The following is a 26,098-nucleotide window of genomic DNA, read 5'->3' as shown; positions in this document are numbered from 1 at the left end:
TGAGACACAGTCAGACTGAGAGCTCGATAAACTGGCACCATTTAAATACCGGACTTTCTTTTCTCTCTTCCTCAAAGCCAGAAGCCTCTACTGGAAACTTCTGCCGCCGCAGTGAGGGGAGCCTTGGCAAATCCACATCCGCTCCAGAGGCGAGGCTTGTGTGACAGCTGCAAAAACAGCCCTCAGACGCTGACTCCACTTCCACATTAAACAGATGGAGAAAAACTGCCTTAAAGGTGGAGTTCAGAAATGCACATTCAGATCTGGGTGGATTCAGAGTGGACAAGGCCTCTATGTACTTTTAAGCAGACTGTAAACAGAACTTTTAATGTACCTTAAGCTGTGTCTGCATTTATTCGACCATTTCAATTACAATGTTATGAAAATGTAGCCTCAATGGAAGGCCAGTTTATACAAAACAAATCACTGTCTACACTACAGCACATTTCAGACAAACCTATGGTCTTTTGTAACAACACGTGTCACTCTCACAGAGAGCTTTTGACCACACATTTCTATGTTAAATTTTAACACATCAACATTATGATTCAAATACTGTATAAATACCAAATTACAAAAAATATTGTTTCAGTCTAGAGCATCACTGGATTCAAACACAAAAAGCAAAGTGCAACACAATATGCTTTTACCAACTCACATTCAAACTGGTTTCTTATGTGGGACTTGGAGTCTAAAAAAATACAAGCGTGTTTTTCCTCAAATGACTTTGAATAAGCAGTGCAGTGACGCTAATTATCATATTTAACTGAAAATGTTGTCTAATAGTAATGCCTTTGTTTGGCCTTTTCGTTGTGAGCCAAATTTAGCACTCACGACTTTCTTGTTGATAGCTAATTTGTGCTCCGCAGATCGCCTCTGTGCATGAAGCCCTAATTAACTGCATTCGTTGCGAAGGGTCTCGTGGGACAGTCTTATCTCTTGAGCATCCTGCCCCGTTCACAGAGCGCTGGAGATGTTGGCCTCCTGCTTCCTCTGCCTCCTCCTCCACACCAGAACACCCAGCAGCACCACCAAGAGCAACCCCAGCGCCCCCCCGATGAGTCCCACTGTCAGAGGTAAGCTCCTGTCTTCGGGCTGGTACATCACGCAAGACCCACCGCTCTCTCCTGCGTCATTCACTGCGCTCACACACACTTGAGCAACGTTATCGACTTGTCCGATGCTGCCGCTCCTTTTCTCCCTGCTAAATCTGTACTTTTCCTGTCCACCCACCGTTACGACGTACTCTGAAACATCAGAAAGGGGCTCGCACCATTTCACGATGACCTCAGACCCGTTCCAAGTCACCGACCCTAAATCGGGAGCCAACGGGGGCTGGTTATTCAAGGTTAAGCCAGGACACAAACACCCCGTAGTGATGGAAAGCTCATAGCACGAAGGCTGGTCGTCGAGGCATGGTTTATAGTCGCATCTTTCATCTGTTGGTACTATTGGCACAGAGAGGGTGGTAGTGTAGTCCAAATCGCCAACTATCACAAAACCCTCGGTTGGAGATCCCAAAAGAGTCACGTCGTCCAGGGAGTCAAACTCCGGAGGTTTGGAGGCCGTGGGCATAGAGCTGATAGTTCTGAGGATGCAAATCATCATCAGGGGGAGTGGAAGGTCCCAGCGGCCTGCCATAGCGCTCTGTGGAGAGAAGCCAGGAAATATGAATGTTGGAAAATCTGTTTTTTTGCATTGGAAATATCTGATGTATACAGGACCCCTGGGTTCACAGCTGTCCCTGGCTCATATTTAGTTTTTGTACATAAAAAGACATGAAGTTTTCCCTCTTGGAAAGGATGGTATGGTAATTACGTATGCATGCAGCAACTTTCCAGAGGTGGGTTGTCTAGCAACATATTTCCTCATGTAACCGTAACGTTTCTTTGAACTATATGTCCTTAAGCAGAAGTAAAACAACAGTCATCCATATAATTATTCAAGCAGCAGTTGCTGAAAATACTATATGAGTGCTGAGTGATTGTTTTACCGTAAAACTCTGATTTCGGGTTTAGGATGTAATCGGGAAGACGGTGAGAAGAGCAACCAAACATTTTAATGAAGAATATTGATAATTGAAAAGGAAATCCCTCAAAAAGAAGTAAAACTATTCTTTGAACAGACATCTGCAGCCTGTGTTTCAGAGCTGCATGTGGCTCTTAAGAATCGTTATTCTTTTAGTTCAGCGAAACGTGGTCTGGTAAAACCTTTGTTTAGTCCCGGTGTGAACATGTTTAACTTCTGGTTTGAGCTGGAGTCTGTCCTTGTTTAGACTTGATGCAGCCCTGGTTGAGTCGACACATTCACAGTAAACAAACTAATGAACTGGTTGTGGCTCTTCCGGATAAGAGTTCTTTATTTTACAAGAAGAATAGACCCTTTTAATCCAATGTACTCTAATGCTTGAGGGAATGTAACTGATTCCCACTCACCGCTTACGCCGCCTTTTCCATTACTCTATTGAGAATACACTCTTCATAATAAGTACAAAATCTTAATGTGTTAATCTTTGCTGAAACTAATTGAACATTCCAGACCTTATTGCACAACCATATGCCGACACACACACACACCCCTTGAGTGATACAGTCCAGTCAGCTGTATCCCGTTACAGCCGAAGCCCTTAGAAGATTTTGAAGAAAAACAACACCTGAACATGCAGCTAGTTCTCCGGGCAGCACCAGAAAAACTATGCCAAAAATGAATGGACTTTGCTCTGAATTCCCTTTCCAACCCAATAAGTCTTCACTGAAACCAAAACAATGAAAGCACCATAAAGCATAAAAGTAGACTTACCTTCTTGCCTCCTGTAACTTTGTTTCAAAAGCGTAGGCTCGAGCCGTACTTGCTTATCTGCCACTTGTTGCTGCCAATCTTGGTACGTCTCTCCTTTATACGTTTTTCGCTCTCCCAAAGACAATCACCTCCTTCTTTTCTGCCCTCCCACAAACCCCCCCTGTCCCCCCTCCCTCACCCATCCCAGCCTCCTCCTCCCCTCCTGAAATGCCTTAGTAATGAATGACGGTGAATACTATTACCATAGGATGCATCACATGTTACATATCTGCCCAAGTGAGCCAAGCGTCTGCGCATCTCAACGCTGTCCCGCCTGTTAATGAGCTCTTGTTCGCCTTTTCAGGACCAGGGAACCGTGGAAGAGTCAAGGAATGTTTCGCTTACAGGTTTTAGCAGGATTTTGGGGTTAGTCATTTCCAGTAGAAAATGCGGGTGGCTCCAGATCGGCTTATCGCTATCTTTTCATCAGCTGAACCTCTCACCTGAATAAGACGTGTGACAAAACATTGTGGCCTGCAAATGAACTGAGGCTGGTTTGTCTAAATATGGGTAACGGGCCAGCCGTGACTTGTTAAAGATGTGCTCCTGTTTCTGAAATAAAAGCTCTGATCTTGATTCGATTTGATGAAAAATCTTTGGAGCCAAAGCTATACCATGTTACATTTCACAAATAAATAAAACAAAATCAAACCATTGATTTTTTTTTAGGTTTTTTTGTTGGAAAATATGCCTCAAAGAACATGTGTCTTTACATCTCCATGCCCCATTTTTTAACAACAGTTAGGGTTAGGGTTAGCATATATATTGCCTGGAAGGTGTGGTTTTAAAGGCCCTATACCTGATTTTTTTTCATTTCAAACAATGAAAGAGGAAGCTAAATTGAAATGTTGGTGGGGGTACAAACACATCCCTAATCTTCCAAACATATTTGTAGCTTCCCAATTCTTAACAGGGATATGTTTATAGGCACATTTACTACTTGTAGGGTCACTTTTCAGGGTCACTTTCACAAGAATGCTAGAAAACAAGCCTCCAAGTTCATGAAATAGATACAAATGCTTCATATTTAGATCTACAGTGTTTTCCCCACAAATGTCTGAGTTTACAATATACTGAAGGAAGACAAAACAGATTTCATTCCATAACTAGAAAAGAAATCCGGGATTTTTCCTTTAATATTTATTTTGCGCAGTGTTTGTGGTTCTGTTATTCTCACAAACACCACCGGATCTCAATCAGGTCTATAAAAGGACTATACCAGGTCTAAAACAATGACTAAAGGACAGCTAATAGTAGTCTAAACAAGGACAAAGTCACAAGACATGAACAACTTTACAACATAAATAAAAGAATCTCTAACTAAAAGAAAGACTATAACTGCAGAGGACAAGGAGGAGCATGAGGACCAGCGTGGTGACTTAATCATGCTAGAGTTTGAGAAACACAATGAGTGTTAAGAAGCCAGAAGTAAATAAACACGCCTGGATTTATTGTCAATTATTGAGCAAAGACGACATAGTAATTTCCACTGAATAAGCAATGACTGTTCAACACTGCTGACAAATAAATGAACAGACGCATAAACCGCACGCACAGTCCGTAATGAACTGGTGGAATTTCCAATCTGTCGTCTCATGGTTTGACCCATTGGAATGATCCATTAAAAGGTATTCAAGTTTCTTTTCCTAATTGTAAGGTTTGTGGGGAGTTTCTGGAACACGCTGTAGCACTTAAGGTAAAGAAAATATTTAGCTTGGAGTTGTCCATTTGAAGCTGGGGCCTCTGACCTACTGATTTTTTCAGCATTTTTGGCTGAGTATTTTGCAGACAGGGCGTGGGAGGGAAGTGTGAAGCAGATGGAGCTCTTGTGGAGGATACTGCTGTAAATAACCTATATGTATTGTATAATGTTTCTATACGTTATGTAAATTGATTATGTCATAAAGTTTTGACATGCCCATTTTGGGTTTGTGGATTTAGTCATCACCGGTTCCTATTTACCGCGGTATTAAGGGAGTGCTGGTGTGACAAAGAGCCACTTGAAGAGAAATGAAATCACTCATATTTCTGCTGTGACACAGTGCAGTCAGGCAGATGGTAGCACTTAAACAGTTTGTTGCATCAAGCACTGCCCAGATTTCTGTGAAAAACATCAGCAACTCCTGCATTGCTGTGGTTGTGTGACTGTGTTTTTCTCATCAAATTTTCCCCCGTAATTACAAAAGTGAAAGAAACTGGGACAAGTTCATGGTACAGGAAACAGCATATAGAGTCTGCTTACAATGACAGGTGTGATTTACTGTATTATAATAAGAATACTGTCACTAAAGATTACACCAGCACAAAGTCAGTGCCTCCGAGCATATTCCATTCTATTAAAAAAAGGGACCATATTTTTTTCATTGATCCAAGAAAATAGTTTTCAGCAGCATTCATTGCACTCATTCTTATCATCTTTCTTAGACTCACTGCGTATATATTATACTATACTACTACTACTATTATAGAGCTTGAGGGTTCTGCGCAGTATCTTTACTGTTCCTAGAACTGCACTTTTCTGGACCGAGATGTCTGATGTATTTCCTGGGATCTGCTGGAGCCACTCCTCCAGTTTGGGGGTCACTGCCCCGAGTGCCCTCAGAGCTCTCCTCACAGCAAGTGGAGAGCTCTTTAACTTTCTCAATAAAACTCTTGAGAAGATTGAAGCACTCTCTGTTTTCTTCTTGTATACTTTAATGACAATTTAATAATAATGACAAAACATTCAAAATAGTGTTTCATGTCTTTTTATTATTATTCTTATTATTATTTACTTTTTTTTATGTTGATTTAAGGCATACAAAGAAAAAAGGACAACTAAAATAGTAAGTCTACTTTAGTGGGGTGAAGTTTATAAATTAGGCTAATAGGTGTAATAAAACAAATAGGCTGTATAAATAAATAAATACACTGAAATCTTAAAATTATATTGTGTGTACAACTGATAAAGCATTCTGTGTGTTCAGTTTGTTTTATAAGATCATTCATGGCTTTATTAATTGTTACTCCCTCAGAGTTAATCAAGGCTCAAGTCATCCTCTAGTTTCCACAGACATTTATTTGGCTATCATGTCTTCACATGCCTTAATCATGCCAGTACAATGCCGTCAGAACTAAAAAGTTAAGACAATAAAACTTAAAATAATGTCACAGATAATCACACAAAATATCACAAAGCTTAAATAAAATACCTCATTGGCCGCTTAAACTCCAAGGAAATAAAGTTATAATCTTAATTGGCTTCTCTCTCGGACTCTGCTTCATGTGAGTGCCGGTGGCCTCATGTTGCTCTGTGCCACGCCTATACTGTCCCCGTAGCAACTTAAATTAAAGCGGAACCAAAAAATACGTTCTCCCTTATTTACATAGAAATGAAACCAATGAAATATTAAATATTAATTATGAACTGTATTGTCTTTACATGAATTATTTGTCCTTTTTAATAAACAATTAAATTATGAAATAAAATATTTAAATCTGCCTTGACTGCAGCTACACTCCCACCAAATCACTTGTGATTTCCACTATAATTAACTTAACATATGTGGGACTAGTTTGCTTCTAAAAGTGTAACAGTCTTGTGGATCGGTCTGTCCAAGTGTACTCGTTTACCGAGTCTCTTTCCATGGGCATCTAATGCTGAGTCACTGATTAGCAGCTGCACCTTACGAACACATCCGTCTTCACTTGGATACACTGCGGTGACTTTAGCGAGTTTCCAATCGTTTCTGGGTGCTGTGTCATCTTTTATGATCACTATGTCGTTGACTTGTGCATTTCTCCTTGTTTTCTGCCATTTTTGTCTTTGCTGTAGGCTCATTAAGTATTCTTTTCTCCATCTGTGCCAGAACTCATTGGCCAGATATTGAACTCTACGCCATCTCTTGCAAAGGTACAGGTCCTCCTTTACAAAGTCTCCTGGTGGTGGTAGTATTACTGACGACTTCATGGTCAAAAGACGATTGGGCGTAAGTGGTTGAGGTCCGGTAGGATCGTTGAGTAGGTGTGGGGTGATGGGTCTACTATTTACTATAGCCATCACTTCGTAAAGATAGGTCCTTAACGATGAACTGTCTAGTGTTCGAGAAGACTGATCCAGAATGGAGGTCAACACACTTCTGATTGTGCGGATTTGCCGCTCCCAGACTCCACCCATATGACTGGCAGAGGGAGGGTTCATGACAAACTCACAGCCTAATTGCTTCAGGCTTTCCTGGTCCATTTCTTTGACTGCTTCCAGGAACTCACGTCTTGCTCCAACGAAGTTGGTGCCCTGGTCTGACTGAAGCTGACGCACATTTCCGCGTAGGGCAATGAAAGCTCGGAGTGAGTTTAGAAAGGCGTCAGTTGACAGATCGTCAAGTAACTCGATATGTACTGCGCGTGAGCACAAGCACGTAAACAGCAGTCCATAGCGTTTCAACTCTTTCCTTCCTTCTTTAACATAAAACGGGCCGAAACAATCCATCCCACAATACGTGAAGGGAGGAGTTGTCTCCATTCTCTCGCTGGGCAGGTTTGCCATTTTCTGCTCTTCTGTTCCTAGTCTGAATTTCCTGCATTTGACACAGTTGTAGATATAGGATGCTACTGCTTGACTACATCCGAGTATCCAAATGCCATTTGCTCTTAGTTCGTTTATCGTCATGCCACGCCCTTGATGTTGCACTTGCTGATGATAGTGACCAATCAGTAACTTTGTTATGTGGCAGGTCTTCGGTAAGATAGCTGGGTGCTTGACATGCGGATGCAATGTAGCTTGCTCTAATCTACCTCCCACTCTGAGGATACCCTTGTGGTCCAGGAAGGGATTGAGTCGATGCAGCCTACTTGCCTTGTCTTTCATCAAGTCTTGTCTGGATTGAAGCTCCTTGATTTCTTTGGAGAAGACTGATCTTTGTACAATGGCTAGGATTGTAAATTCAGCTTCTTGTCTTTCTTCTAGACTTGTGGCTTCATTGGTTCTCTTTTGTATGTTCCTAAACTCTTTCACAAATCTGGTGAGCCTTGCGATAGCTTTGACTAGTCTTGACCAGCTGGAGAATTTCAGAAAACGTTCTGCCAGAGAATCCATCTTTGTTAGTGTGTGGTGCACAACAGCTTTGCGTACTTCTGGGTCCTCTGCATCAAGTTCTCCCACCTTGATCTCTCCGCTGGGAAGCTCTTCTTGCCAGAGAAAACTTGGTCCACTGAACCAGCTGGAAGCGATGAGGTCTTTGGCTTTCAGTCCACGAGACGCATGGTCAGCGGGATTGTCCTCTGATGCAACATACTTCCACTGTGTCCGTTGAGTACTCTCTTTGATACGTTGGATGCGGTTCGCTACGAAAACATGAAAGCGTCTTGCTTCGTTCTTGATATATCCCAAGACTACTTGCGAATCCGTCCAAAAGAATTCTTCTGTGTTTTCCAGCTCTAATTCTGCTTTAAGCATGTCACTTACACGTACTGCGACAACTGCTGCAGACAGCTCCAACCTTGGTACTGTAGTTACCTTGCTGGGTGCTACTCTGGACTTGGCGAATACAAGTGAGCAATGGACTTGTCCTGATTCACTGATGGCTCTTAAATAGGTACAAACTCCATATCCTGAAACACTTGCGTCTGAGAAATGGTGGAGTTCATATTTCTGAACTGCTTGGAAATCCTTTGGAAGGTAACAACGGTCGATCTTGACTTCTGCAAGGTTCTTGAGATCCGACAACCAGGACTCCCACCGTGGCTTGAGTTCACTTGAGAGTGGTTCGTCCCAGTCTGCCTTGTCACGACACATTTGCTGTAGTATTTGCTTGCCAAGTAGAACGAAAGGCGCCAAAAACCCGAGTGGGTCGTAGATGGAAGCTACAGTTGACAACACTCCTCTTCTGGAGAGTGGACGCTCATTCACAACTACTCGAAACTGGAAATGGTCTGAGGCGATACACCACTTCACGCCTAGAGCTCTTTCAATCTGTTGCTCGCCAAATGCAAGGTCTTGGTTTCTTACCGTCTCTACACAATCTTCTTTGGGAAGAGAGTCGAGTACTTGTTGGCTATTGGAAATGAACTTATGGAGTCGCAATTTCCCAGTGTAGCAGAGTTGCTTCGCTTCGTTTACGAGACGGATTGCCTCTTCTTCAGAGTGGCAGCTGATCAGGCCATCGTCCACGTAAAAGTTTCTCTCAATGAACCTTATCGTCACTTCACTGAACTGTCCTTGACCTTGTGCCGCAATGTACTTGAGACCAAAGTTTGCGCAGGCCGGTGATGAGGCGGCTCCAAACAGGTGCACACGCATGCGGTAGACAGACGGAGTAGAGTGAAAATCTCCATTGTCCCACCACAAGAAGCGAAAATAGTCTTGGTCTTCAGCTCTGACTCTAAACTGATGAAACATGCGTTCTATGTCACATGTCACTGCCACTGGGCCTTTCCGAAATCTGCACAGGACTCCTACCAGTCTGTTGGTTAACTCTGGTCCTGTCAACAGATGATCGTTCAACGAGACTCCTTCATACTTTGCCGAACAATCGAACACCACTCTTATTTTTCCGGGTTTCTGGGGATGATACACCCCATGGTGCGGTATGTACCATGCCGGGCTTTTGCACAGTTCTTCAGGAGGAACTCTTTCTGCATCTCCATGCTCTATTGTTTCATTCATGAACTTTGTGTAGTCGTTGTGATATTGTTTGTCTCTTTCAAACCTTTTCTTGAGGCATTTGAGTCGATGTTCTGCACAGCTCTTGTTGTTCGGTAAACTTGGTCTGTCTTCCTTGAACGGCAAAGGTAGCTCACAATGTCCATCTTCTTGTACTTTCACTCCTTCCTCCATGATTGAAATGAAGCGCAAATCTTCTTGAGAGAAATGAGAGTCTTCCACTTTCTTCTCATTGAAATCGGACTCTAGCACCTTGATGACATCTGATGGTGTGACTACTTCCTTGACTTGTGTGCGACAAATGTAGTGCACTTCCTTCAACAACTGCTCAGATGTTGGGCTGGGTGTCACTTCCTTGACAATAATCCTGTGGCTGCATCCAATAGCGTCTCCATAGTCAACACATGGATCAACACCTCCAACTATTGTCCAGCCAAGATCTGTTCTTTGGGCGAAGGGCTCATTGTCTTGTCCTGACACAACTTCTCTTGGTACCAGTGCTTGTGAACAGTTGTAACCTATGAGCAGACCAACATCGCATTCAATCAGAGGGGCAATCTCTTCTGCGAGGTGCTCTAAGTGAGGCCATGCTCTTGCCGTCTTGGGTGTGGGAATATGACTTAGATTGGCAGGGATGAACTCTCTTGTGTAGGTCATAGGAAGAGGGATTCTCTTTGTCGAGTAGAAGCCTCTAACTTGTAGCCCTAATAGCTTTTGACTTGGAACGACTGAGTCTTTGGACGACAGTGTGGAGAGCTTTAACTGCACATCTTTCTTCTCTGTGTCCAGAACGTCTGCCTTTTCTTGCAGAACAAATGTCGTGTCACTTTGACTATCCAGAAGGGCGTATACCAGTGTTTCATGTTCCGGGTTGCTTGTTGTGGATAACCAAACTGGAACGATTGTGGACGTGAGGTCACTCTTGTCACTTTGGATCACACGATTTGAGATAGCCTCGCTTGTTTCTTTACTTTGTTCTTTAGTTTGTTTGGTGTCCTTCGATTCCTTCATCCCTTTAGTATCCCTTTGTTCTTTCTCACTGTCCTGAGTCTTTCTGGACTCTCTGTCTCGTTCTTCATGTAAACATGTTGGATGTCTTCCCTTGCATGTATTACAGATACTTCTCTTTTCACATTTCTTGGAAAGGTGTCCAAAGCTGAGACATCCAAAACACAGTCCTTTGGATTGTACGAACTTCACTCTTTCAGTTATCACCGTTTCCATGAACTTTCGACATGTCTGAATGTTGTGATTGGATTTCTCACAGAAAACACACTTCTTTGTTTCCGTTTTCTCTTCTGCGCTGCTTACAAATGTCTTTGCTCCAACACTTCGAATCTTTGGAGTCTTCATCTTCTCAGAATCATTTGCTTTGAGTGCATGCAACGAGGTCACTGGATTGCATGCTATCTTGGCCTCTCTTGCGACAAAGTCAACAAAGTTGCTGAATGTTGGAAATGAACCACACTCTTCTTCAATCTGAATGACTTTCCTATTCCATCTTGCTGTAAGCCAATCAGGAAGCTTGCTGAGCATTCTCTGATTCTCACTGCAGTCGTTTAGGACTTCGAGACTCTTGATTTGGAACATTGCTGCTTCACAACCTCTGAGAAAGTCTGAGAACTCTCTTAGTTCAGCACTGTCCTTTGTTCCAATCTTCGGCCACAACGAAATCTTATCTCTGAAGGCTTTGGCGATTACAAATGGACTTCCATATCTTTCTTCCAGAGTGTCCCAAGCTCCATGGTATGCCGTGTCTGTTCCCAACAGGAAGTAACTCTCAACAGCCTTTCTTGCCGGACCACCAACATACTTGCGTAGGTAGTAGATCTTTTCACTGACTGGGATGTTCTTTCTTTCAATAAGCATTTGAAACGACATTTTCCAATCCTTGTACTTGATAGGATCGCCATTGAAAACTGCGGGTTCTGGAACTGGTAAACGGCTTATGTTGATGGACTCTGCTAATGCTTTAGCCAGTGCTGTTGTTCCATCTTCCTGTGTGGCATCGCTTGTAGGTCGCCCTCTCGTGGTGTCTTGTGGCATAGTAAATGGCTTAGCAATTGGATTGAGTACTGAAAGTGCAAACTTGGGTTCAGCATGACTCACTGATCTTGATGTGGTCTTTCTTGATTTGCTCTTGTCATGCAGAAGGTCAGATATTTCTTCATCCGAGTTGCCTTCTTGCTCATACACTTTCAGCCGTGCTTTAGCAGCGTTCATCTGTTTAACTGTCTCTAAGCGTTCAAGCTCTCTTTTCTTTTGCTCGAAAGCTCTTTGGTTTTCAGCGTTCTCTGCTTCTTGCCTTGCAAGCCTTTGTTTATTCTCCAATTCCAGATCTTCAAGTTTCTGTCTTTCACGTTCCATTTCTTCCATCACCTTGAGAGTAGCTTCAGTTGCAGCCACTTCTGCTGCTGCTTCTTGCCTTTTGACAGACAACTTGCTTGAGTGCTTGGATCTTTGGGAGGTTGCTGAAATGAACACTGAGCCAGCTTCACTCCACTGAACGGATCTTTCTATATCCTTTCCACCTTCTTCTGCTGCAAGATTCTCTTGTGCTTGTCGTATGATCTTCTGAGAAACTGCATCACATGTGTCCACTCTGCGGCGGGTGTCTCCATCCGGAGTTTCATAACTGCGTAGGTCTTCATAGGCATCTTTCACCTCTCCACAGGTATATCGGACTTGAACGATGTGAGTTTGCAAACTTGCGCTAACAGGTGCATCAAGTGCTCTTTTGGCTTCTTTAGCAGCAGTTTTCCACTTGTCATAACTGTGAGTGAAGCGAGCTTGAAGCTTTTTCTGCTTTTCTTCACGCAGCGCTTGGCCTTTCTCAGTGAGTTTTCTCAGTCTCAAACTTTTCCTCAAGACCTCTTCTGCAGAAGCTTTACCAGCACTTACTTTTGTTTGGCCTGTTGAGCTTGTGTCTGTAGTTTCTTCTTCAGGACTTACTTCTTGCAGCAACTCCACAACTTCAGTGTCATAGTCCTTTTGGTCGGCCATGTCACTATTCTTCTTGTGTGAACGTTGGGCTTAATTACTTAACTTTAACTTAAAATGTCTTTACTTGTGAGTAGCTTTAACTCAACTTAAATACCATTCAAAGGGTGGTTACAAATAATCAACTTAAAAGATCTCTCTTTAAACGATGAACTTAAATGTGTATTACAACACTTAAATCAAAATAATAAATCTTCACTTGTTACAAAACAGAAAATAACTTCAAGTCAAACAAAAATGATATGACTTGCCCTTTAAGTACCTTGATGTACCCTTTAAAATGGTCAAAACACTTGTAATTCAACTTAAATATGCTTATTAACAGTCTCTGTGCTACAAAAGCAATTTCTTGAACTTAAACTTGTACTTAAGACCGCAGCAGGTTACCCCTTTAATGCACTTGTAGAGTCCCTTTAAAGTTAGCTAGGTTAATCCACTTCTTCACATTTAACTTGTTTTAAACGTGTTACTTGAGGGTAGGTTAACCACGCTGCACTCCTGGACCCTGGTTGCCTCTGGTTTGGGTTGTCCGTGCACGCAGTCCGCGCATGCAGTCGGCCTTTCCTTTGATGCTTAGAGCGCGACGTCACTCCTTAACGAGCTGCTCGTTGTCGGCTCCGCGGCTGCGACAGGCCCCGCTCTCTCCTCTCTCTTCTCCAGCACGATGTAGGCTGAGTTCTGACTGTTACTCCCTCAGAGTTAATCAAGGCTCAAGTCATCCTCTAGTTTCCACAGACATTTATTTGGCTATCATGTCTTCACATGCCTTAATCATGCCAGTACAATGCCGTCAGAACTAAAAAGTTAAGACAATAAAACTTAAAATAATGTCACAGATAATCACACAAAATATCACAAAGCTTAAATAAAATACCTCATTGGCCGCTTAAACTCCAAGGAAATAAAGTTATAATCTTAATTGGCTTCTCTCTCGGACTCTGCTTCATGTGAGTGCCGGTGGCCTCATGTTGCTCTGTGCCACGCCTATACTGTCCCCGTAGCAACTTAAATTAAAGCGGAACCAAAAAATACGTTCTCCCTTATTTACATAGAAATGAAACCAATGAAATATTAAATATTAATTATGAACTGTATTGTCTTTACATGAATTATTTGTCCTTTTTAATAAACAATTAAATTATGAAATAAAATATTTAAATCTGCCTTGACTGCAGCTACATTAATAGATGTAAACAAAAATATATTTATTCCCTGTGACTTTTCTGTTTGACGTCATAGCGGTGCGACAGATATTTGTAGTTTACATTAGTGTAGTTTGTGCAAACAGAAGCTGCAATCGGGTGAGTCCGCACCGTGAGGGCGGTTGTTTCGTCGTCTTTAAATGGCACTGCAGGAGTGAGAAGTCCGAATAAATGCTGCCAGCTTGGTTCATTTGTCAGGAAAGAGGCAACTTAAATTTGTACCCAGCGTACTGCTACTGTGTTGGCGTTAGTTAGCAATGGCATCCGGGCCCTGTGGATGTTTCGCCCTTTGTTAAACAGCGAAGGAAACTGCGCCAATCAACAAAACAATTAATGCCCAATAAAATTCAAACCAAAGCCCAAATGTCTTTATTGCAGGCATTTTAAAAGATCGTGTTTGCACCTTGAGCTCGGTAAAGCTAACATGAGCTCCAGGCGGACAGGGTTTGCTGGTAGCATGGACTCATCCACAAGCAGCGGCAGAAAGGCGAACATAACACACGTCTCTGACAGGACTGGGTCTGAGTCCTGTTTTGACACAAAAGGTGAAAAGGTCGTATACGGAGCTACACAGAGCAGTATGACTGTCACGTCGCTGAAGTCACGGCTGGCACCAACCATCCAGACAGCTATGTCCGCCGCTGTCGACGCACTTCTCGGTGAAGTGGTGATAGTGCTGAATGAGACTCAGCTGGAGCTGATGCAAAAGGACCAGGAGAATGAAAGGTTGAAAGTCCGTCTGGAAGTGTCTGAGAGGGAGCTAAAGACTCTCCAGGACTGTCTGTGCAGTGCGCAGAAACTCATAGATCAACTCCAGATCTACTCGGGGCCACATGTGGCCAACCAGTCTGTTTTTGCACCTTCTCTGTCCTCCATGGCTTCCTTGCCTTCAAGCATGGAGCGAGACCCCCAGAATCAAAGGGATGTGAGCGGACCTGACCTTGGTCTTGGAGGCTCAGTCCATGAGTCTCTGCAGGGGTTCGGCCCGAGTAATGATTACAAAATGTGCCAGCTTTCAATCCAGCCAGATGGCTCTGTAACAAACCACAGCATGGACACCTTTGGATCAAACACCTCCCACATGTGCTCCAACTCCCAACCAGGTAACTGTGTTGTATTTTTTTTACTGGTGCATTATTCCATTTAGTTGCTCAATGTATATTTCATTTTATGCATGTGTTGACTGTTGATGTAATGTTCTCAGATGAGAGGCAATCACAAGGCCCAGGAGGAGCATCGCGGTTTGAGATAAAGGAGGAGCAGAGACCGGTGCCAGCGTCGGTGCAGCCCATCAGGAAGGAGCCTAGTGGGGATCATGAACAACAGGGATCTCAAAATGTTGCTCAAAATGTTGACCTTGGCTTTGTTGCCGAAGGACCTTCCCAGCGCTCCTTTCCTCAGCCCCTGCGTCCTCAAAGACCCATGCCCCCTGTGCGGCTGAGTGACCAGAAAACTGGAACTGGAACGTCTATTGGGGCCAGTATCTCACCAGGTCGGGCAGAAGACACAGCTGGACCGTCAGGAATGGGGACAGCAGCGGTGCCCACTGCTGACCGGCCACACCACTGCATAGAGTGTGGCAAGACTTTCCGTCTGATCTCAAGTCTGAAAAAGCACATCCGCATCCACACTGGGGAAAAGCCATATCCTTGTGCCGTTTGTGGTCGCCGTTTCCGTGAATCCGGAGCCCTTAAAACGCACCTGCGCATCCACACGGGGGAAAAGCCTTACTCTTGCTCTGAGTGCGGCAACTGCTTCCGCCATCTGGATGGTCTGCGCAAACACCGGCGCACACACACCGGCGAGAAGCCGTACGTCTGTGGCATCTGTGGCAAACGCCTGAGCCGACTGCAGCACCTCAAGCACCACCAGCTCATTCACACTGGAGAGAGGCCCTGCTGCTGCCCTTACTGCAATCGCACCTTTAAGGAGCCTGCAGCACTGCGCAAACATGTCCGCACACACCGGGACGAGGGTGGGCACATGGACATTGGGGCCAATGAGGATCAAGAGCAGGAACCCATTGATGACATGAACAACCTCCATCCGGCTGCGCCATCTCCTCAGATGAGGTTTGACGAGTGGGGAGCAGAGGAAGAGAACAGTGGAGGGGTGGACTGTGTTTAGCAGTGTTTGAATGGTGACCAAACAAACATTACTTCTCAGTATTACAGGTCACAACTGTAAAACTGTTTACTTTAAACTATATGTCACTTTTCATCTTCATAACCAATTTTATGAATCCATTCCAATACTGCTCTTGTTTCTATTGTGTTTAAAAATAAGATGAGGTCATATGCTTTTGTCATATTCAATTATGGCAAAATGGCTTTTAAACTATGTATAGTTTTCTGCCAAACTTTTCATCATATTGGCAACTCGTGAAGACCTCCTTAAAAAACGAGTCAAAGGGAGAAAAGTACTTGTTACAGCTTCCAAGTGCTTTATTGTACTCTCGTCACATTGCTTCTTCTGTACATGAGCGTCCAGTTTTATCATCTAGTGCCTGTTTGTTTTTGTTTCTTAATGATATAAACCAAGGTTTTCTTTGAGCACATAATGTGGTTACAGGGTTAAAATGCACTATTTTACTGGATTGTTTGCACATGGAGCAATAAATTGTACTCATTTAAACAAACAAATGCTCAAAAAAAAGTTCTTCTGTACCGCCAACGCATTTGTAATATGGAGCCTTACCACTAGATGTCCCTAAATACTTAACGGCAGCATTTTTTGCCTCCTTGGTTTCTAATGTGACAGTGATGTTACCGTTCATCCCATTTTAAACTCCCCCTGAGGAAATTATAAAATTGTAAGATTATATAGAGAAAAACATGAATATCCTCATAACTGACTACACTTACCATTCCACATTTTGTAGAATCTTTCCTAGACAACACTGAGTTGTGAATATTCAGTACCTACATATTGATTATTTAGTGTCAATGTATCGCTCTGATCTTACATTTTCTGTACATACTGACACTTGCATCATCACTGTCCTTATAATCTCCAAATTACAATATTGAACTGTATAGACCAGTGGTTCTCAACTGGACGTGTCGGACCCAAAAGTGGCTTTTAATATAAAAATGTGATGCTTCTGACAGTCAGCGCTTTGATTAATGCTTGAATCAACAAAAACTGTGAGAAAATTGCTATATACAATAACTCTCTGTCTCTGAGAGGTTGCGGGTGGGTCCTGAAGTTACAGGAGGAGAACCACTGGTATAAACAATAATAGAAACAATAATATCTGTGTATTGTGATAATGTTATCTGCTATGTTTGTGTGTTAGCTCAAAAAAACTTTCAAGCAGTTATTGTTAAATGTATTTTTTTATATAAGCTTCACATATACAGTATGTTCTCTTGTTTCTGTTAATGATGATATATTAAAGGGCCTTTTTTTTGTGATCCCTGTCTGTCCAGCAACACTGTCAAAGCTAATGCCAAACATCTGAAGTTCGAAGCGGCCTCCAACCTCATCTATCTCCACTTTGGCTTAAAGCGTTTTGGTTCTGCTGATGTGTTTTATTGTGCCCCAGCAGAAAACGAGGGAAGCTATGAGGAGAGGAGTTTCCACATCGACGCATTGACAAACAAATTGTGTAGGTGCTGCAGACACGCCCCAGGACAGGTCCAAAATAACACTTTACTACCCTCCCAATGCTCTGTAATGATAGCTGTGTTCACAAACTACCATTTGTCCTGCCCTTATCATTATAGAAGCCGTAACAAAAACACACTGGACATAGAAAAATATGCAGTGTTTTGCATATGTTTCAGTTAGATTTAAACAACAGAAAAAAAAATATTGCTTGACATATTTTAGCTTCAGTTTCAGGTTCTGAAGCTTCTGCCAGCTGCTGTGGGGACACACTTACTTTCACTCTTGTTCTGCCAATATTGAATCACTCAGCCAAGCATGTCTTTTCACAGAAGCATCAGGAAACACCAGAGTAGCCCGGACTGAGGAGGAAAGACACGCTGGATGGAGACACGCTCCTCCAAACGTGAGCTATGGTTATATGCTGCTCATTTATTTATTTAATATGGACATAGCAATAGAAATTGGACGAACCATGCATTGTTTAAAGTGTTATAGTGCATGTGCTAATTATTATCAACACAACATTTTGAGCGGAACCAATTGCTTAACATCTAAAATGGTACATTTTTTATGAACTGCAAACGAATACATAAATTATCTGCATTTCAGAACATGTTTCTAAACAGGGCTCGCAGGTCATTCATTAAAGGACACCATGGAAATAGGATACTTTGATTTTTTACCCTAATAATGGCAACCTTTGCTGATTGCAGCCATTAAAACTGATTATTTTAAACCACATTTTTCAACTGTGATTCAGCCCTATTGTGAGAAATAGACAGAATCTCTTCAGCCCCTGTGCACCCATGGGCTGGATAGATTCTTTGGGTGAGCATTTTGTTACTGATGTGTGTAGTACTTGAAAAATGTGGGCTGAACTTGTATTGCACAGGTCAGGGTCTGTTACTTGGCAGGAGCCAGATTGATATTACAGCACTGTTAGCATGAGCACCGCGAGGACTGCGACTGTGAAAGGGGTGACGGGAGGAATAAGGTGAACCAACAGTGACATGATGCACATATGAAGCTCATAAGAAGAGTTTGAAATGCGGCCGACAGTGGTGCAAAGAGTAGAGTGGGTCGTCTTGTGATCGAAGGGTCGAATCCTGCGCATGTGCACGTTGTCGATGTGTCTTTTGGCAATACACTTCACTCACCTTGCCTCCAGTGTCTGCGTACACTGGTGTATGAATGAGAGTGTGAATGGGGGAGTGGTGTAGGTGGTTCCTTGATGTAAAGTAATGTTGACTGCCTAAAGCAGGTAGAAAGCTATATAAATGTGACCACTTATTTATTTAGTACAAACAATGCATTAGTTTGACATATTAAGCTTAAGTGCTTAATAACTGTGTTTTCAAAAAACCCAATGCACCAGCAGTATACAGTATTTCTGCTAGTTCTACAATACAGACTTCTTTGAAACAAGAGCACTTTACAATACGTGTTCTTTCATGTCTCGAGCTTGTTTGTTTTATTGCTCCATTTTACATTTGATCTTAGGAGACATTATATTAAGAGTCTGGCATTAAGTAGAATTAACATAAACTGTATGTTTACTTTGAGCGGATATGGACCTGTGAAAACATGAGCTGGTGAGATAAATACAGCAGTCTATAACACAATGTTCCCTCATAAACTATCGCATAGGGTCACATGGTGCATAATGCATTCTTTATTGTGATAATATGACTTCAATTTGGTCTAATTAACAGTTTTGGACACGGCTTCTCATTTCATGGCAGTAACTGGGCTGTGTGTCTTGGCAGTGCTTATCGCTGACAGCAGCTCGCAGAGTCCTGCAGAAATGTGTGAGAGGCCTGTGAACCCAAGGAGGCCATGCACTGATTTCCTGAATGATTCAAAGCAAACATTCACTTTTAAAACAGGAAGTGACTCAGCCTCTAATTCTCCTGATTTCTTTTGTGGCTCTGACACCTTGGGCCCTCGAGCTCAATAGAAAGTTTGAAATACAGTGGCACAACTTAAACAGAGATGACTTGATGATGACTTGTCCAAAAAGGACACGGAAGTTTGATTGTGATAGAATCTATGAGCAATATTCCAATGCTATAAATAAGCAAATAAAAAACATTCCCATTAAACTGCATTTTTTTTTTTTTCAGTTGTACTAAACGGGAAGACTAGTGACTTTCAGCTAACTTTAAGTCAAGTAAAATTGCTAGGCTGCCAAATGAAAGGTGCTTGGACATAAATGATGCTAAACTGTCGTTTGCTGAGTAGCGCACACAGCTGTAGTTTGCAGAGGGGGCTGTATTGGGCCAGGGAGGAGGAGGTGTTGGGAGAAATAACCAACAAGGAAACCACTTTTCGCTTTGCTCCTGCGCCGCCTGACTGGCCCCGGGCCAGCTCTCTCCAGAGAGGGCTGGCTCACCCGTCTCCTTCTCCACACTCTCCTCCCTTCTCCCTCTCTCTCCAAAACCCACATACGCACTCTATCCAAAGTCTCCAAACTCCCAAAAGCAACAGGCGAGAAGAGCGCGGCTAAAGCGAGGACAACCCCAGCGTTACCGTCCAAAACCAGGCCAGAGGGAACTTCCAAAGATGCCAGAGACTGTTTTTTCACTCGCGGATCACTTGGGTACGCAGGGGAAGTGATTTTTATTTTGTTAAAGGGGGGAAGAAATCGTGAAAATCCGCGCATTTTTCCGCCGTATGAAACGTCAAAGTTGCGCCTGGGACCACAAAGGCGCAGATAGTTTGGATGTCCCGGGAGTTGGTGGAGGGCAGTGAAAGGATGCCAGGATGCCCTCAGTGATCCCGGTCCATCTGCTGGTCCTGTGGCTTAGCGTGCACAGGCTGGTGTGGTGCACGGAGCGCGTCTCGGCCCGGGAGAGCTTCAAGGTGGTCATCGCTCCTCTGGTGTGCAAGCGGATCTGCCTCAAGGGACACTGTCGAGATACGTGCGAGCAGGGCAATAACAGGACGCTCATCTCGGAGAATGGACAGGCAGGGGACACCCTCACCGGACAGGGCTTCAGGGTCGGTAAGTGCCACTGCCGCAGAGATTATTGTGTGAGGCCTCTTGACTAATAATAACGAGCTGACTGTAACCTGACTTGACACAATAAATAACATCAAAGAACTTCCTTAAAACTTTCTATTTTAAGAAAGTTTACATTATGATCAGATTGTTGTAATCAGGCTCATGCTGGGTTAATAATAGCCTATTGATTAAACTTACTGACCACTGATGGGTCCAAATGGAGCACAATGCCCAGTTTACACAGCGTAGTAATAAGTGGTTACTAGTCTTAAAAATGTCACATTTCTCCACATCTGCAAAGCAACTTTGATGGAGCTTTCACTTTCAGGAAGACTAGTGGCCGCTTGCAGTAGTGCAGTTTAAAATGAGCCTCGTGGAGGCCCATAGTCGGTGTGTAGGGTTCACACTTTTTTCTCTCAATCTTTAGTTTTAACTGTTGTGATTCTGAAATGTACTCCTGATTTTGCACCAGTATTTTTGGGGCATCTGTGCCAACCATCTTGGACCTGTCCTTATAAAGATTGTTCTGCATTCACAAAATCTCCTTTGTTGTAAATCTCTGTTGATACTGTATAGAAGAAGGCTTAACTAGACTATCAATAAATGACTCATTGCAAGCCAAAACACAGGCAATGGAAGGGTTTCCAGGTTTCAGAGCATAAATCTGTTATCAACTTGCCACAGGTTGTTTCTAGTCAAATTTATGGGACGATTGACATCACTAAAACATTCGGATGAATGAATAATACTGATTACAGAAATATCCTCCATCCAGTAGTGACATGTTTACTGCAGTTTTAACTTCTTGACCCTGTTCTAGAACTCCCGGAGTATTAATAGTCAAAGGCAAATTTACCTTTTATTTGTGCAATGAAGTAAACACCGAAAATCAGTGACGTTTCCTGTTTTCTTTAGTGTCATTATGCGTAAATGTGAGTAAAGCCACGTAAATAGGTGGGTGAGGTGGGTTGATCCTCCTCTCTGGAAAACGCTCCTATATTACACTTTAATTAGTGCAGCATGGCTCATTACACGGGTATAAATGTTCTCTTAGATGTATGCCTCCCGTGCCTGTGTCTGGTTGGCATTTGCTGCCGCTGTATCAGATCAACTGTGGTGAGACCCGGAGCCGCACAGTCTACTTCAGGCCGGGCCACAACTGGGTCCCACTGATGCGATTTTTCCTCTACATCACTCTATTAGGACTGGGGAATCGCAGCCAATGCAGAGGCTTAGGTAGAGAGGTAATGTAAGTTGTATATAAGCATAATTATCATAAAGTAAAAAGGCAATAAAACAAAACAAATGTGAGTCTCCAAAAGAACATGCTGCCTTTAGTCAACCATTGCTTTGTAATATTAAGCTTTGAATCTGTCCTCTGCATTTGACCCATCCTTCAATGCTGGTCGGACCTTTCTCCAGGTTTTGGGTCAGGCGAATGATCAGAATCTTGTAGATGGAGGATTAACCTGTTGAGCACCTGTTGGAGAGAAATATCCACCCAGACACGGGGAGAACATGCAAACTCACGGTCTGGGAATTGAGCCTGGGCACTAACCACCCAGCCACCGTGCTGTAAGTTCTTTAAAGTTTCAAGTTAGTTTCTGCATTCGATTTAGCTGAGTAACACACTGTAAATGATCTTACTTTAATCATTGCTGCTCAATGTTTTTACTTCTCTCTAAATCAAAAGAACCATCAGGTCAGGAAAGTCCTACACATGTTGTTTTTGTTTTTTGACGAGGAAGCTCTAGTGCAGAGGTTGGCAGGTTTGCTTGGAGGTGGGCCGAACCTCCCAACTGTAGCCCAAAGTAAAACACCGCTTTCTACAAATGCCAGTGCTGTACATACTGTATTACAAAAAGGGTGTCATGTCAGGAAATTTGTGACAGTATTTTCCACATTTTTAGAGTACCAGGTATTCCAGCTCTAAATTGTATAATAATATTTCTTCTTATGGACCATGTTTTTATGCTTGATGATTTGCCTGCCTCTTCTCTTGTGAGTCTGATATTGTTTTGTGCTGCTGCTGGGGCCAAAATGGAAGCCAATGAACGTAAATCACCACTGAGCTGTTTGACGTATGGTTGCTCCTGTTGATGCTTAATGCTGTGTTTAGTCTGTACATGGTGAATGTCATCAAATTAAGAGTCCATGCTTTTTGGAGCTGAGTGATTCCCCCCCCACCCCCACCCATGACACGGTGTGAAGTCAGTTCTTTGGCCGACCACCGGCTTGCTCTCGCTACCCTCATTTCTCTCCACCCCGCGTCATGTTTTGGAGCTTCTGTGTCAAATAAGTCGACAGAGACATCGTGAATTCCTCAAATACCTCATTCTGCTTTTCCATTTGGCCTGCATACATTTAGTGCGGAATATTTCATGGTCACCTGTCTATCGCTCCTCACAATGGTCATATCTGAAAAAGAGAAAAAAAAAGCTTTGTAATATGGGCGACCGCATAGAGGCTCCAGGAGAGAGGAGGGAGAAGACGCCGCTGTTCTCCGAGAGGCCTGGAATGTGGTGCGGACAAGTGGAAATTTCTCTCTCCCGTGTTAAAACGGCCGTGGCTATAGCAGCAACAATATGAAGACTTTTCCATATTTGTGTGGTTGTGACATCAGCCAAGTGAGGCTAAGAACTCAGGAGCTTTACTTTCACTGCGAGGCGTCCCAGATACTATGGCACAGCCTTCAAAACACACCGGAAAGAAGGAAAGGGTTTTCATGGTCCTTAAATTAAAGTCAGATTCTTGGCCAGTAACCACATGGATATTATTTTATTATGGCTTCTTACAGCGCAAACCACCTGCTTACTGTGCGTTCTACATGGTTAAATAGAGATTTAAAGAAAATAAATGTGGTGAAAAGAATAATGCAATTGATAGCAACACACAGTATAGTTTGTCTTGCACAGAAGTGGCCAAAATTCGGGCCCCGGGGCCAAATGCCGCCCTACACAAGCTTCTTGCTGAATTGGCACACATCCCCCAAAAGATTGTCCTTTTAAGTAAAAATGATTCTACACAATTATAACCTCAAAAACCAACATTTTATTGTGAGACAGAGCTGGCATTAAGATCTCAAGCCTAAATAAAGGTTTAATCCTCTGCTAAATGCACCCAGTTGAATGTTTCACCGCAATGACCATCAATCTGTGCCCCACCACGTCGTTTACACTTTAATGTCCGGCCCTCAATGGACACCAGTGTACTCTAAGTATTATAGTATATCTTTTTCTTGGTTTTAAATAATATAATGTGTCTGGGAAGGACATTAGCGTTGTATGCACTTGTACTACTTCAGAATAGTTTGACAATGTATCCAATTATGTATACTACTGCGTAAATTAGATGTATGAGGTGTCAGTGCGTTGTTCATTCATCAAGAAGTGAATATGATCCCTGAGGAGTTTGTTGCAGAATACTGTGGTGAACCTAGAAACGTTTCTTACAAAGTACTTTGAATCTGCATGGACATACTCCTATATTAAAGCTTCAGCTAGTTTCAAACTCATTTGTCTTCACTGATATGACACTGGCAGGTTGTGTTTTGTTTTTCTCATAGCCCTTCAGTATTACAGTAATGTGCAGTCTCTATCACAGCTTTTACGTCTTTGCTCTTTGCTTGTCTATTAGAGCTACTTAGTCTTCAGTAAAGACACGTTGCACGGAGCAGACAGTGTAATATTCAGCCTGGCTTATACCCCTTGAAGACGGTAAATCACTAATGTCCCCTTTACCTGAGCCTTTGTGCTGCAGCGAACACTGAGCTCACTGTCAAACACAGACAGTGAGATTATACAATCTGTCCTCAGCTTTTGAATGTAGTCGTTACAGCCATTACCGAGCGATTTATTATACAGGGTAAGACAAACAAAAACATAATGGTGGTGTGTTTGACTATTCATTATATTAAGCACACATGTGACAAAAGTTCAAGTGGCCATGGGCAGGTTTTAGCAAGCTGTGCATTTGACGTCGGGTTAAGCTCTGGAAAACACAGCGCATTGGTTCAGCAGATCAAATTGTTTTCAAATCTGTACTTGAACAATACTTTTTGGTAACTACGCACATTCATTCTCTAGATCAGTGGTTCCCAACAGGGGTCAGCACCAAAAAGTGGGTTGCAGAACCATTTTTAGTGGGTCACCAGCCTTTCCCAGGATATCTGATATGAATCCGTCTTTATGCTATTTTATTCAATGCTATTATCTGTGGGGAATTTACAGTAGTCGAGGTGCACAGTGTATATATTTTAATTTGTCCTCACAGGGTGATGGTGGGAACCACTGATATACGTAGTTGTTAATATAACATGTTGAAAATGAAATATTTTTACATGTATGAGTATTTCTGTGAACAAAACCAGTAATTTATTGGGGCTGGAAAAATCAAGTGAGTTTCACTCTCATGATCACATAAAACATCTACATTTTGTACCAATAGCACTTTAACTTTTAGTGGAACGTTTTGACTGTACCAACCCAAAACAATATATTTTTATTTCCTTAGGTTGACAGAAAGTTGGAATTGTTCCTAAATTCGTGGGCATGCCCCAACCATAACTTTGAACCAGATGAAATATTTACTGTTTTTAAGGCGTTTGCTGAATGTCGAGGAAAAAGGCCTTTGTAAATCACATAAATGATCTTATGAAAATACATTTCCCCTGCTAAGTTTTTTTTTTTTCTATCGGATGTGGAGGAGAGCTACACTGTTTTTTAGATCAAAGCTGTGATTATCTCCATGTGTTTGGTTGTCAAAATATCTCATGGCCAAGATATTTTTTCTACACTTCAAAGCGCTCTGTAAAGTGTCTCTTTGTGTCTGCTTCAGACATCCCTCTCTCGTAAAACAACTTATATTTTCTGTTCTTATTGACTTGCTCTGTTATGATGGATAGCCCACACCCATAATGTTTCAGTCTGTCTTCCCATTTGTCTTATGACCTCATTCCCCATAGAGTAACTTGTTATCGCTTCTTATCAAGGGCGCTATTGTCTCAGCGTGTCACAGAATAGTATCGCTAAGGAAGCAGTTTTATTGCTGCCAGCTCTGAGCTCCCTAAAATGGCCATCGAGAGATTGGGTCAGGCTATTTCAGAAGTTCCCATGGCCCGTATTTAGCAATAAATGAATGACAGTTGGGAATTTGAGGTTTGTTTTGGTTGTGCCTTGGTATTTAGTGAAAGGAAACAAGGACAATTCAGCTCATGCTTGGAAGAATTAGGGACTGAAATGAATTTGGGGGGAAAAAATCTTATTGCAACTTTTCCGAGAGATTTTGCAAATGTGATTAGATCTGGTATTTAAAGCATGTAGTGTTTTGCTACGTCACTTGAGCATTTAAACACTTGTAAAACCCCAAATAGACAGACAATGCTATTTTTGCAGTGGGTTTTTCAAATAAAGCGTTTGGAAGAAGGTCCGATGTATTTGAACCTCATGTGAATTAAAGCCTCATGTTTGGCTTCCTGCTGCATAAAACAAAACATCTCCATCGCAGCAGGAACGAGTGGGTGATGTCCCAGGTCAGGTCTGAGGAGACGTGAGCTGCTCATAGTTGTCAGCATTACTGGGGCGATAAAGCCACCTGAAACTCATGTGCTGAGAAGAATCGGGATGATTAAAACGCATCAGGGAAGTTAGGGATACGTTTGTGCTCTGGATAACAGTTCAAACAAGTTCAAGTTCAAAGTCATAAACATTTGAGAAAAGACTGCAGTGTGCAAAACTAACAAAGAAGAAATATACATTTAAATAAACATTAGGGAGAGCAAATCTTACATACAATAAGTGTAAG

General features: G+C 42.6%; 3 protein-coding genes across 3 annotated transcripts in view; 2 read left to right on the top strand and 1 right to left on the bottom strand.

Annotated features, from left to right (window-relative positions):
- Positions 1-739: 739 nt before the first annotated feature.
- LOC306970194 (LRRN4 C-terminal-like protein) lies at positions 740-3,210 on the bottom strand. Its single transcript, XM_079566072.1, has 2 exons — positions 2,800-3,210; positions 740-1,647 (listed from the first exon to the last, which is right to left on the bottom strand). The coding sequence occupies exon 2, from the start codon at positions 1,639-1,641 to the stop codon at positions 958-960; it is 684 nt and encodes a 227-aa protein (XP_079422198.1). The 5' UTR covers positions 1,642-1,647; positions 2,800-3,210; the 3' UTR covers positions 740-957.
- A 10,508-nt stretch (positions 3,211-13,718) lies between these two features.
- Positions 13,719-16,061, top strand: LOC306970456 (uncharacterized protein). The gene is made up of 2 exons (XM_079566436.1): positions 13,719-14,783; positions 14,885-16,061. The coding sequence occupies exons 1-2, from the start codon at positions 14,105-14,107 to the stop codon at positions 15,805-15,807; spliced, it is 1,602 nt and encodes a 533-aa protein (XP_079422562.1). The 5' UTR covers positions 13,719-14,104; the 3' UTR covers positions 15,808-16,061.
- Positions 16,062-19,590: 3,529 nt separating this feature from the next.
- ltbp3 (latent transforming growth factor beta binding protein 3) overlaps positions 19,591-26,098 on the top strand; it is a 33,564-nt gene continuing 27,056 nt past the window's right edge. Inside the window, exon 1 of the mRNA XM_079565509.1 lies at positions 19,591-20,296. Within this exon, the coding sequence (XP_079421635.1) occupies positions 20,056-20,296 (241 nt within the window). The 5' untranslated portion in view covers positions 19,591-20,055. The remainder of the gene's footprint in view (positions 20,297-26,098) is intronic.

Source organism: Gobius niger, assembly GCF_951799975.1.
Source record: "Gobius niger genome assembly, chromosome: 11".
Classification (NCBI taxonomy): Eukaryota; Metazoa; Chordata; class Actinopteri; order Gobiiformes; family Gobiidae; genus Gobius; species Gobius niger.
The sequence above is the reverse complement of the archived record's forward strand: the minus strand, read 5'-3'. Positions and strand labels throughout refer to the sequence as shown.